This window comes from Chelonia mydas, chromosome 2 (assembly GCF_015237465.2).
Source record: "Chelonia mydas isolate rCheMyd1 chromosome 2, rCheMyd1.pri.v2, whole genome shotgun sequence".
In the NCBI taxonomy this organism is placed as follows: domain Eukaryota; kingdom Metazoa; phylum Chordata; order Testudines; family Cheloniidae; genus Chelonia; species Chelonia mydas.
Genome location: NC_057850.1, coordinates 142,722,501 through 142,736,107, shown reverse-complemented (window position 1 = coordinate 142,736,107; position 13,607 = coordinate 142,722,501). Strand labels below are relative to the sequence as shown.

General features: G+C 48.6%; 1 protein-coding gene across 4 annotated transcripts in view; it reads right to left on the bottom strand.

The window, feature by feature from the left end:
• Positions 1-12,126: 12,126 nt before the first annotated feature.
• LOC102929953 (sodium-dependent neutral amino acid transporter B(0)AT3) overlaps positions 12,127-13,607 on the bottom strand; it is a 112,303-nt gene continuing 110,822 nt past the window's right edge. For all 4 annotated transcript variants that reach the window (XM_043540294.1, XM_037893374.2, XM_007052654.3 and 1 more), the window contains one exon: positions 12,127-13,238. In XM_043540294.1, the coding sequence (XP_043396229.1) occupies positions 13,083-13,238 (156 nt within the window). In that variant the 3' untranslated portion in view covers positions 12,127-13,082. The remainder of the gene's footprint in view (positions 13,239-13,607) is intronic.

Genomic DNA, 13,607 nt, shown 5'->3' with positions numbered 1-13,607 from the left:
CTAGTTTGTCAATCTTCCTGGGACTTAGGCGTGAGATAAGTGCTGGGCATCTGGATTTATGTGGCTATGCACATGTACAGTGGCATACTTTTAGGCAACTTTATTGGCAGAAATTTTCATAGATTCCAAGGGACCATTGTGATAATTGTGTCTTACCTCTTGCATAACACAGGACATAGAACTTCCCCAAAATAATTCCTGTTTGAACTAGAAGACATCTTAAATAAAATTCAGCCTTGATTTAAAAATTGTCAGTGGTGGAGAATCCATCTTGGTAAATTGTTCCAATGGTTAATTACCTTCACTGTCAAAAATTTACGCCTCATTTCCCATCTGAATTTGTCTAGCTTCAACTTTCAGCCATTGGATTGTGTTATACCTTTGTTTGCTAGATTGTAGAGCCCATTATTAAATATTTGTTCCCCATGTAGACTGTGATCAAGTCACCCTTTAACCTTCTCTTTGGTAATCTAAATAGATTTAATTCCTGGAATCTATCACTGTAAGGCGTTGTCTAATCATGGAATCTTTCTCGTGGCTCTTCTCTGAACCCCCTTCTATTTATCAACATCCTTTTTTAATTGTGGGCACCAGAACTGGACACAGTATTCCAGCATACCACTGGAGCCAGTGCCACGTACAGAAATAAAATAACCCCTCTACTTCTAATTGAAGATTTCCCTGTTTATACATTTGAGGATTGTGTTAGCCCTTTTGGCTACAGTGTCGCACTGGAAACTCATGTTGAGCTGATTATCTATTGTGACACGCCTCCCCCCCAATCTTTTTGATGGTCACTGCTTCCCAATATATTTATAAATAGACAACTAAAGGAAAAGGAAAATGTTTTCCAAAAAGAATCAAAGATGCTTGGGGTTTAGATGCTAACTAGTTAACTTATGGAATAATAATGTCTTAATATATTAATGAAACACAGCTGATAGAGATGGTCATTGAAAACAGTTCATTCTATAATTTAATTGTAAACCCTTATAAATTCTACTATTGTACATTTTCATTAGTCTGTGTCACAATTTATCTTTACTTGAATACTGTGTGTAGATTTTGTATAAATGGTTTTCATGGATTATTTCTGCATACATAGTACTACAAGATAACACCCATGTATCTATGATTATAGAAACATTGAATGGTATTTAATTGTATTCCTTTGCCCTGTTAAGATTCACAAGTTTCCAATTTTGTATTGTTTACTATTGGATCAAAATTGGGTCTTTTGAAATCTTTTTGGTGGTATTTGCTCTTCACGGGTGCTCATTTGGTCTCTACCTTTTAAAATGTAATTTAGAACAAACAATTATGTGCATTATTTCTGGGTTTTTTTATTTTAACTTGTTTTTGTCCCCAAACCCACTTGGTGAAATTAACACTTTGGGGCAGTTCAGAGTTTGTAAAAATAATAAAAATATTGAATTCTGATTCATCTCAACTTTATGCTTGGATTTTATTATTATAATGAGAGCCGGGGCTTCAGTGACTGAGGACTTGTCTTCATACAGCTGCTGGTCGATCTAAGTTACGTTAGTAGTGTAACTCAAGTCAACATAGCTTAGATCTACTTACTGCTGGGATCCACACTGCACTATGTCAATGGGAGACGGTCTTCCGCTGACATTGCTTCCGCCTCTCATTGAGGTGGAGTACAGAAATCGATGGGAGTGCGTGTCTTCACTAGCCCTATTAAATCGATGCTACTGCATCAATTGCAGCAGCACCAATTTAGCTCTGTAGTGAAGACAAGCCCTAAATCACATAGAAATAGTGACTAAGGAAAAAATGTGGTGAGTAACCTTACTGAACGGAAAAGCTGTAACACTACTCCATTTGAGAAAACTGATTATGACTGTCTGTATCTAATGATTTTTCCCAGTTGCAAAAATAATTCTCCAAACTAATTGCAGCATGAGGTATTTCCTTCCAGAAACTGTAATATGTTTTCTGTGTCCATAGGTAAAGTTACCTGATCTTTCTTTCAGTTTGTCAATAGGGTCCATTTAATATTTCTTTTATGGGATTTCACTCTGAACCTGCAAACACTAACACTTCTGAGTAAAGACCAGGAGAGCTACTTATGTAAACAAATGTGCATAGTGTTTGCAAACTGACAGATTTGATTCTAAGAATGTCTCTTTAACAAAACTATTTTGATCAGAATAGATTTATACTTGGTAAAAATCCACTTCAATCTCATTGCAATCCATTTTATTAGTATTTTCTAAGAAAAAGTACTTAAGCACATGCCTAAATTTATTAGCTGTATTGGTACATAATTACCTGTAAGGTTACAAGATCAGAAATTAAGACAAAATACTATTTCTACAAAGCACTAAACAAATAACATCCTGAATACTTCTACAACATTAATTAAGCAATGTGTTCACACTATTTCAAGATATGACTGTGGCATGGGAAATGAGATTAATGATGTGATAACCTCTGACTACTCTGCCTATGGTTCTGAACCAAATAAAGTTTTCCTTAGAATCTATAAAACCTGATGGTGTACCAAGACTATAGGGCAGTATAAGACTAATCCTTTGATCATTGTATCCAAGTTTAATGTAAGTATTGTTTTTTTTTCATTGCTAATATTTTATTCTGCTTCTTGGAAATCCTATGGATATAGTTTTCTATAGGATAGTTGCATAGAATGCCTTACAAAAACTGTAATATACTCAACAAAAAGAATCCTTACCCCAAAGAGTTTACAGTTGAAGCCTACAAATAGGTAGCTGTTTGTTATTGCTGATAGCATTTAGGAACAGATAAGTTTTGATAAGAGAGGTAAAGGAAGAGTTGGAGGGAGTTTGTTATATAATAATTAGCAAATACAGTAGCACCAAGTATAAAGGCAGGCTGGGAAGAAGATTCAGAGATGGCAATGGGTGAAAGGGGCCCAGGGAACAGTCAGGACTGAAACTTGTGTGGCATGTAAGAGCAAGAGAGAGTGTGTAGGAGGGACAAGATGATGTTGGAAACCTGAATTGTGAAGCTGTTTGAAAATGAGAAGGGAAATACTTGACATGTGTATACTCTAGAAAAAACACAATACTGTTACAGTTCTTCTTCAAGTGATTGCTCATGTGTATTCCACAATAGGTGTGCGTGCTCGCCACGTGCACCGGTGCTGGAAGTTTTTCCCCTAGCAGTACCCGTAGGGGAGAGCACAGCTCGTCCCCAGAACTCTTCGTTTGTTCAGTAGTACCTGTAGTTAGTTAGCTAATTCAGTTAGTTTAGTTGTTGAGCCTGGGCCGGGGCATGCCCCGCGCCCCAGGTGTTAAGTCGTGCGGCTCTTGTAGGTGCTCTATGCCAAGGAGCGACCCGCACGTGAAAGATACAAGATCTGCAAGTCTTTCAAGCCCCGGACTAAAAAAGAAAGGGACATTTGGCTCCGGCCCATCCTGATGGAGTCGGCGCTGGCCCTGACCCTGGCACGCCACTCCGAACCGGTACCCGGCACTGCGGCGTCGGTATGCAGAGACCCTCCAGTACCATCGTGCAGTCGGTACCGCTCCCTGTCCACGGGCCATGCCAAGAGGACCGGGAAGACTCCCTCTTCGCTTGACAGAGCCCGGGCTGGGATGATTTAGTTGTGGATTGCTCCTGCTGTGAGCAGGGGGTTGGAGTAGATGATCTCCTGAGGTCCCTTCCAAACCTGATATTCCATGATTCTATGAATGGCACCAAGGGAAGTCTGGGACAGAGGCTAGGCCCATGTCGGGTAGTCCTTAATCCCCTTTGGGCCCTAGGCCTCCAACTCACATTGAGTAGAGTAGCCTGGCCCCTTCAGAACAGGCCTCTCCAGATGTCGGGATGCCACCTACGCCCAAAGCAATCCAGGCAGCCAGTGACGTCACGTCCATGCCGGTGCCCGGAGCTCTGCCAATGTTGGCCCCATACTCCAGAGGCAAGCCGCCGCTGGGATCACTGCAGTCGCCACTGGCCCGATACTTGTCTCAGTCAAGAGAACGTTCCTGACACCACTTACCGCCCAGTGACCATTCAGGACTCAGTCCATGTGGATCGCCCACGACGCCAGCCAGACTGTCCAGATGGGTGGCGTCCGACCAGGACTCCCGACACTGCTCATCTTCGCAAAGCGAATATCAACAGGACCATGGCAGACGTCACCAACGGTCCTCCTCTCGCAAGAGATACTGCCATCAGTCACAGCACGATCGTCGATGCCGTTCCCGCTCGGACTCCCTTTCCAAGTCTCCACCAAGGCACCGTAGCCCCGGGCATTGATTAACAGCATCTCTCCGATGCGGGTCCGCCCATCGAGGCCATTCAGAGCAGCTACTTCCATCGGTGCCGCTCCTTCGCATCAAGATCACAATCCCGTGGCCAACATAGGTCCCAGCACCACCAATACTCCTGGTCCAGAGGCAGCAGCGGATCATACACCAGCCCAGATTCCCCTCGCAGCTGCCCGTCTACAGGCCAAGCTAGCCAGCCCGAACAGCCAGCCCCGCCGGTGCCACAGCAAGCGCAGTGGCACCAAACATCGTGGCCAGCCCAGTGGTACCAGTGAGCACCGTGGCCTCCAGCGCAGCCCCCGATGGGGGTTCGCTCGGTGGCCAGGGCCTCGGAAGCACCATCAGCGTCCATCTTTAGACCGCCAGAATAAAGGTCGGTGGGACCTGTGTCCTCAGTACCGTACCCGGAGTCCGACTAGGTGGTGGATCCTCTGGTGCTGGACAACACCCAAAGCACCGCACCGGCTTTGCCCCGTCCGGAGGAGCTCATTGCAACCATGTTCCCCCTCTATACCACAGGAGAACTACCGGGATCACCAAGATCTCCTAAAAAGTGTGGCAGCAAGCCTCCACCTCCAGGCTGAGGAGATGGAAGGGCCCTCAAACTCCCTGTTCAATGTGCTGTCCCCTTCAGGACCGGGCAGAGTGGCCTGGCTGCTCCATGAAAGGGTGGCAAGAATTTCAAATGCCCTGTGGCAAAACACCAGCCTCATTGGCTCCCATCTCTAAAAAGGCGGAGCGCAAGTACTTGGTACCCACGAAGGAACACGAGTATCTGTATACCCACCCGGCGCCCAACTCCTTGGTGGTCGAGTCGGTCAACCACAGGGAGCGGCAGGGGCAACCAGCCCCAACCCCCAAGAACAAAGACTCTTGGAGGCTGGATACTTTCGGGAGAAAAGTTATTCGTCGTCAAGCTTCCAGCTACTAGTAGCAAACCATCAGGCTCTCCTGGGTTGCTCCGAGTTTAACCTCTGGGAATCCCTCCTCAAGTTTTAGGACTCCCTCCAGGAGCGCAGTAAGAAGGAGTTTGAGATGCTCGTGGAGGAAGGGATGGCGGCCACAAGGGCATCCCTGCAGGCCGCTTTGGATGCAGCAGACATGGCTGCATGGTCCATGGCCTCGGTGGTGTCCATGAGACAGGCGTCATGGCTTCTGCTCTCTGGTCTCTCCAGCAAAGCGCAGCTTTCAGTGCAGGATCTCCCTTTCAATGGGAAGGCTCTGTTTGCTGAGGAAACAGACACAAGGCTGCATGGCATGAAAGACTCCCGCACGACCCTCCAGACCTTGGGCCTCTATGTCCCTCTTCCGGCAAAACCCAAGTCCAAGCCTCAGCAGACTCCAGCCCAGGCCACCCTCCCGAAGTATGAGGCCACCCACAAAAAGCAGTGGGACTATAGAAAGAGCCTGCAATGGCAATCCCGGTCAGCCCCCCATCCTCGGTCTTCTAAGGGAAAGCAGGCAGGCAAAAGGAGCTTTTGACGGGACGCTCGGGGGTACCCTGCCAATTCTCAGCAGGGACCTACCCCCAGTAAATCTCCTTTTCTCCAATCGGTTGTGTGTTTTCCTCCTGGAATGGTCGTGGTTCACCTCGGACTGATGGATCCTCAACACCATCTCCTGAGGTTACACCCTTCAGTTTACCTCCTCCCCGCCCAACCACCCTCTGCCTCCGTCCATTTCCAGGGGACCCCTCTCACGAGGGCCTGCTCAAGCAGGAGGTGGGGCGGCTCCAGTACCTAGGAGCTATAGAGGTGGTGCCCAAGGAGTTCCTGGGCAGGGGGTATTACTCCTGGTATTTCCTTATCCCAAAGCGGGGCTCAGGCCCATCATGGACCTGTGAGGCCTGAACCACTACATGGTAAAACTCAAGTTCCGCACGGTTTCCCTGGCCTCCATCATCCCCTCCATAGATCCCGGGGACTGGTACGCTGCCCTAGATCTACAGGACACGTACTTCCACATCCACATATTCGAGGGGCACAGATGCTTCCTCCGTTTCGTGGTGGAACAGAGTCACTACCAATTCACAGTCCTACCGTTTGGTCTGTCCACTGCCCCCAGGGTCTTTACAAAGTGTATGGCGGTGGTAGCGGCCTACCGCAGACGCCAGGGGGTCCAAATATTCCCATATCTGAACGACTGGCTAGTCAAAGGCACCTCCCAGTCGCAGGTGAGGGATCATGTGGCACTCCTCCTGTCCGCATGTACTGCCCTGGGCCTGTTGATAAACAATACCAAGTCCATGTTAGTCCAGATCCAACGCATAGAGTTTATTGGGGCGCTACTGGATGCAACATCGGCCAGGGCCTCTCTCCCACCAGACAGGTTCGAGACCCTGAAAGGGCTCATCGACTTGGTCACAAGGTTCCCAGTGACGACAGCCAGGGTTTGCCTGCAACTGCTGGGTCACATGTCTGCGTGCACATATGTGATTCATCATGTCAGACTCAGAATGAGGCCCCTCCAGCTCTGGCTGGCCTCGCAGTTCTCCCAGGCCACCTACAGAATGGACAAAGTCCTCACTGTGCCGAACTCGGTGATCACCTCCCTGTGGTGGTAGTCAGTCCCAAACAACATGCTCCAGGGGGTCAGGTTCAGGGACAGGGCCCTGTCGTTGGAACTGGTGTCCGATGCGTCGGACCTGGGTTGTGCGGCCCATGTGGGGAACTTTCAGAACCCAGGCCTGTGGTCTCTACAAGACCTACCCCTTCATATAAATGTCCAGGAACTCAGGGCGATGCGACTGGTGTGTATGGCCTTCTGCTCGCACCCGGAGGGCAAGGTAGTCAGGGTTGTCATGGACAACACAGCCGCGATGTTCTATATCAAGCGGCAAGGTGGGGCCTGATCCTCTGCCCTCTGCCACGAAGCACTTAGTCTGTGGAACTTCTGTATATCCCACGACATCTACCTAAAAGCCTTCCACCTTCCAGGTGCCCGTCATGTGAGGGCGGATCGCTTGAGCAGGGATTTTTCCTCTCAGCACAAGTGGTCTCTACACCCAGAAGTGGCTCACCAGTTCTTCCAAAGGTGGGGTACTCTCCAGGTGGACCTATTTGCAACTGGGGAGAACCAACAATGCCCCTGCTCCGGGGGGGGGCCTAGGGAGGGGCGCTATCATAGAATCATAGAATATCAGGGTTGGAAGGGACCTCAGGAGGTCATCTAGTCCAACCCCCAGCTCAAAGCAGGACGAATCCCCAATCAAATCATCCCAGCCAGGGCTTTGTCAAGCCTGACCTTAAAAACTTCCAAGGAAGGAGATTCTACCACCTCCCTAGGTAACACATTCCAGTGTTTCACCACCCTCCTAGTGAAAAAGTTTTTCCTAATATCCAACCTAAACCTCCCCCACTGCAACTTGAAACCATTACTCCTTGTCCTGTCCTCTTCTACCACTGAGAATAGTCTAGAACCATCCTCTCTGGAACCACCTCTCAGGTAGTTGAAAGCAGCTATCAAATCCCCCCTCATTCTTCTCTTCTGCAGACTAAACAATCCCAGTTCCCTCAGCCTCTCCTCATAAGTCATGTGTTCCAGACCCCTAATCATTTTTGTTGCCCTTCGCTGGACTCTCTCCAATTTATCCACATCCTTCTTGTAGTGTGGGGCCCAAAACTGGACACAGTACTCCAGATGAGGCCTCACCAATGTCGAATAGAGGGGAACGATCACGTCCCTTAATCTGCTCGCTATGCCCCTACTTATACATCACAAAATGCCATTGGCCTTCTTGGCAACAAGGGCACACTGCTGACTCATGTCCAGCTTCTCGTCCACTGTAACCCCTAGGTCCTTTTCCGCAGAACTGCTGCCTAGCCATTCGGTCCCTAGTCTGTAGCTGTGCATTGGGTTCTTCCGTCCTAAGTGCAGGACCCTGCACTTATCCTTATTGAACCTCATCAGGTTTCTTTTGGCCCAATCCTCCAATTTGTCTAGGTCCCTCTGTATCCTATCCCTGCCCTCCAGCGTATCTACCACTCCTCCCAGTTTAGTATCATCCGCAAATTTGCTGAGAGTGCAATCCACACCATCCTCCAGATCATTTATGAAGATATTGAACAAAACCGGCCCCAGGACCGACCCCTGGGGCACTCCACTTGACATCGGCTGCCAACTAGACATGGAGCCATTGATCACTACCCGTTGAGCCCGACAATCTAGCCAACTTTCTACCCACCTTATAGTGCATTCATCCAGCCCATACTCCTTTAACTTGCTGACAAGAATACTGTGGGAGACCGTGTCAAAAGCTTTGCTAAAATCTAGAAACAATACATCCACTGCTTTCCCTTCATCCACAGAACCAGTAATCTCATCATAGAAGACGATTAGATTAGTCAGGCATGACCTACCCTTGGTGAATCCATGCTGACTGTTCCTGATCACTTTCCTCTCGTGTAAGTGCTTCAAGATTGATTCCTTGAGGACCTGCTCCATGATTTTTCCGGGGACTGAGGTGAGGCTGATTGGCCTGTAGTTCCCAGGATCCTCCTTCTTCCCTTTTTTAAAGATGGGCACTACATTAGCCTTTTTCCAGTCATCCGGGACTTCCCCTGTTCACCACGAGTTTTCAAAGATAATGGCCAATGGCTCTGCAATCACATCCGCCAATTCCTTTAGCACTCTCGGATGCAACTCGTCCGGCCCCATGGACTTGTGCACGTCCAGCTTTTCTAAATAGTCCCTAACCACCTCTTTCTCCACAGAGGGCTGGCCATCTACTCCCCATGTTGCGATGCCCAGCGCAGCAGTCTGGGAGCTGTCCTTGTTAGTGAAGACAGAGGCAAAAAAAGCATTGAGTACATTAGCTTTTTCCACATCCTCTGTCACTAGGTTGCCTCCCTCATTCAGTAAGGGGCCCACACTTTCCTTGGCTTTCTTCTTGTTGCCAACGTACCTGAAGAAACCCTTCTTGTTACTCTTGACATCTCTTGCTAGCTGCAGCTCCAGGTGCGATTTGGCCCTCCTGATTTCATTCCTACATGCCCAAGCAATATTTTTATACTCTTCCCTGGTCATATGTCCAACCTTCCATTTCTTGTAAGCTTCTTTTTTATGTTTAAGATCCGCTAGGATTTCACCGTTAAGCCAAGCTGGTCGCCTGCCATATTTACTATTCTTTCGACTCATCGGGATGGTTTGTCCCTGTAACCTCAACAGGGATTCCTTGAAATACAGCCAGCTCTCCGGGACTCCTTTCCCCTTCATGTTAGTCCCCCAGGGGATCCTACCCATCCGCTCCCTGAGGGAGTCGAAGTCTGCTTTCCTGAAGTCCAGGGTCTGTATCTTGCTGCTTACCTTTCTTCCCTGTGTCAGGATCCTGAACTCAACCAACTCATGGTCACTGCCTCCCAGATTCCCATCCACTTTTGCTCCCCCCACTAATTCTTCCCTGTTTGTGAGCAGCAGGTCAAGAAAAGCTCCCCCCCTAGTTGGCTCGTCTAGCACTTGCACGAGGAAATTGTCTCCTGCGCTTTCCAAAAACTTCCTGGATTGTCTATGCACCGCTGTATTGCTCTCCCAGCAAATATCAGGAAAATTAAAGTCAGCATGAGAACCAGGGCGTGCGATCTAGTAGCTTCTGCGAGTTGCCGGAAGAAAGCCTCATCCACCTCATCCCCCTGGTCCAGTGGTCTATAGCAGACTCCCACCACTACATCACTCTTGTTGCTCACACTTCTAAACTTAATCCAGAGACACTCAGGTTTTTCTGCAGTTTCGTACCGGAGCTCTGAGCAGTCATACTGCTCCCTTACATACAGTGCTACTCCCCCACCTTTTCTGCCCTGCCTGTCCTTCCTGAACAGTTTATAACCATCCATGACAGTACTCCAGTCATGTGAGTTATCCCACCAAGTCTCTGTTATTCCAATCACATCATAATTCCTTGACATCACCAGGACCGCCAGTTCTCCCTGCTTGTTTCCAAGGCTTTGTGCATTCGTATATAAGCTCTTGAGATAACCTGCTGATTGCCCCTCATTCTCAGTATGAGGCAGGAGCCCTCCCCTCACAGACGTTCCTGCCTCTGCTTCCTCCTGGTATCCCGTTTTCCCACTTACCTCAGGGCTTTGGTCTCCTTCCCCCGGTGAACCTAGTTTAAAGCCCTCCTCACTAGGTTAGCCAGCCTGCTCGGAAAGATGCTCTTCCCCCTCTTCGTAAGATGGAGCCCGTCTCTGCCCAGCACTCCTCCTTCATGGAACACCATCCCATGGTCAAAGAATCCAAAGCCTTCTCTCCGACACCACCTTCGTAGCCATTCGTTGACTTCCACAATTCGACGGTCCCTGCCCTGGCCTTTTCCTTCCACGGGGAGGATGGACGAGAACACCACTTGCACCTCAAACTCCTTTATCCTTCTTCCCAGAGCCACGTAGTCCGCAGTGATCCGCTCAAGGTCATTCTTGGCAGTATCGTTGGTGCCCACGTGGAGAAGCAGGAAGGGGTAGCGATCCGAGGGCTTGATGAGTCTCGGCAGTCTCTCCGTCACCTCACGAATCTTAGCCCCTGGCAAGCAGCAGACTTTTCGGTTTTCCCGGTCAGGGCGGCAGATAGATGACTCAGTCCCCCGGAGGAGAGAGTCCCCGACCATCCCACCCGCCTCCTTCTCTTGGGAGTGGTGGTCGTGGAACCCCCCATCTCAGGACAGTGCATCTCATGCCTTCCAACCAGCGGAGTCTCCTTCTGCTCCCTTCCCTCAGACGTATCATCTGGTCCACTCTCCGCATTAGTACCTGTGGAGAAAACATGAAAGCGGTTAGTTACCTACATTCTCCGATGCCTTTCCCCTGTCCTGGTAAGGCCAGCTCTTCTACGCCGTTCCCCTGTTCCCTCTGATCAGCAGGGCCCTGGAGAAAATAAAGACGGACAAAGCCAGGGTCCTCCTCATTGCCAAGGCGTGGCCCCGGCAGCACTGGTACGAGACTCTCTCGGGGCTGGTGATAGCCATGGCAGTTGCTGCTCCGCTCTCTCAGGACCAGGGCTGCCTCCTCCATCCAAACCTAGCAATGCTTCACCTCACGGCGTGGCTGCTCAGTGCCTAGGTGTTGAGGAAAGGACATGCTCGGAACAGGTTCAGCGCGTCCTCCTCAAAAGTGAACGGCCCTCCACTGGCCGCTCCTATGTGGCGATGTGGTCTCGGTTTTCGAGGTGGGCGGCAGGCCAGGATGTTTCCCCAGTGGCTGCCCCGATCCAGCTTATCCTTGATTACCTCCTCCACCTGAGGACACAGGGACTGGCGCCCTTGTCAGTCAGGATGCACTTAGTGGCCATATCGGCCTATCATCCCCCGGTGCAAGGGCACATGGTGTTTTCCCATGCTATGACTGGCCAGTTACTTAAGGGTTTGGACCATCTCTATCCATATTCCAAGCCCCTGATTCCACAGTGGGACCTAAACCTGGTGCTGGCTCGTCTCACGGGGGCCCCGTTTGAACCACTGGCCACGTGTTCCTGGTCTCACCTCTCATGGAAGGTAGCCTTCCTGGTAGCTATCACGTTGGCCAGGTGGATCTCGGGGCTCAGGGCCCTAACCTCCGAACCGCCGTATACGGTTTTTCAAAAGGACAAGGTCCAGCTTCGTCTACACCCCGCATTCCTCCCGAAGGTGGTCTCCGCCTACCACATGGGTCAGGACATTTTTCTGCCAGTCCTCTGCCCCAAGCCTCACACAACTAGTGAGGAACGCCGTCTCCATATGCTTGATGTGAGGCGAGCTCTGGCTTTCTACCTCAAGCGGACCAAGCCGTTCAGAAAGTCTTCGCAACTGTTCGTCATCCCAGCTGAGCGTGCAAAGGGTCAGCCAATTTCCATTCAGCGGCTTTCTAAGTGGATCACTTCGTGCATCCGTTCCTGTTATGAGCTGGCGGGGGTTCCCGGCCGCTCATTGTGAGGGCACACTTGACTTGGTCGCAGGCCTCATCGGCTGCCTTCGTGGCCACGTCCCCATCCAGGACATTTGTAGGGCCGCCACATGGTCTTCGGTTCACACGTTCACCTCTCACTATGCGATCATCTCCCAGGCCAGGGATGATGCTGGGTTCGGCAGGGCGGTACTCCGCACTGAGAACTTGTGAACTCCTATCCACCTCCAACAGATATAACTTGGAATCACTTACTGTGGAATACACATGAGCAAACACTCGAAGAAGAAAAGACAGTTACCTTTTCCGTAACTGGTGTTCTTCAAGACGTGTTGCTCATGTCTATTCCACATCCCATCCTCCTTCCCCTCTTTCAGAGTTGTCTGGCAAGAAGGAACTGAGGGTAGGGGGAGCGCAGCCCCCCTTCTACCGCGCCAGGCAGGCTCCCCTGGGGGGCATGTCCCCCTATGGGTACTGCTAGGGGAAAAACTTCCAGCACCGGTGCACGTGGCAAGCACGCACACCTATTGTGGAATAGACATGAGCAACACATCTCGAAGTACACCAGTTACGGAAAAGGTAACTGTCTTTTCTCTGAAAAAAACAAGTTCTTGAGTTAAAATGTAGCATATTGTACTCAAATGGATTAATATTGGTGCTAATATCTCTCCACTATAAGAGATACTTTAGTTGTCAGTGCTGTATCTATGTGTATGGGCATGAAGTGGCCTATTAGATACTGAGAAAAGGAGAAACATTAGGGAATAAGGAGATATTGACAGTAATTTAAAGAGAAATACTGATGGTGCTACTGTCTAACAATTAAAATTTTCACATATTTTGCTGATGTATAGTTAGGATAGATACATATTCTTGAACTTTATAAAAAGCATTATCAGTTTCCTGAGGTGCCATTGGTAGTGTTTTCACAGGGTTAGGTTCCTTCCTTCTTTCTCCTTCCTAGCATTCTTTTGATCAGATGATAGAATGCTACCATAGGTATGAATATACAAGGGAGGACTACCAACAGCACACAGATGGCCAGTATCCAATTTGGATAGTCTTTCTCCTCCTTCATGGGAAAATCTTTCTATGGAGATAAAAATAAATATAAACAATAACTGAAATATATAATGACTTATGGCATCAATTTACATACATGGAAAAATAAGAATAAAAAAAGAAAAATTATGCTAGCAATAAAAACGGGACCAGTGACACTGGTACTGTACCTCTTCTTCCAAATTGAAACATGAAGGGGTTTTATTGTATACTGTAAACAAGTATTTAAACATACAGATTGGCATACATGAATAAAACCAGTATAGAATAACTTTTTAAATCTCAGATAAAACCAATTTTAAAAACAGAAAAATTAAGTTTATATTGAACTTAATCCCATAATTTTCTAACTTCATAAATCAGAAGAACTGATTTTTTTTCAATTTTGGCATTTTCA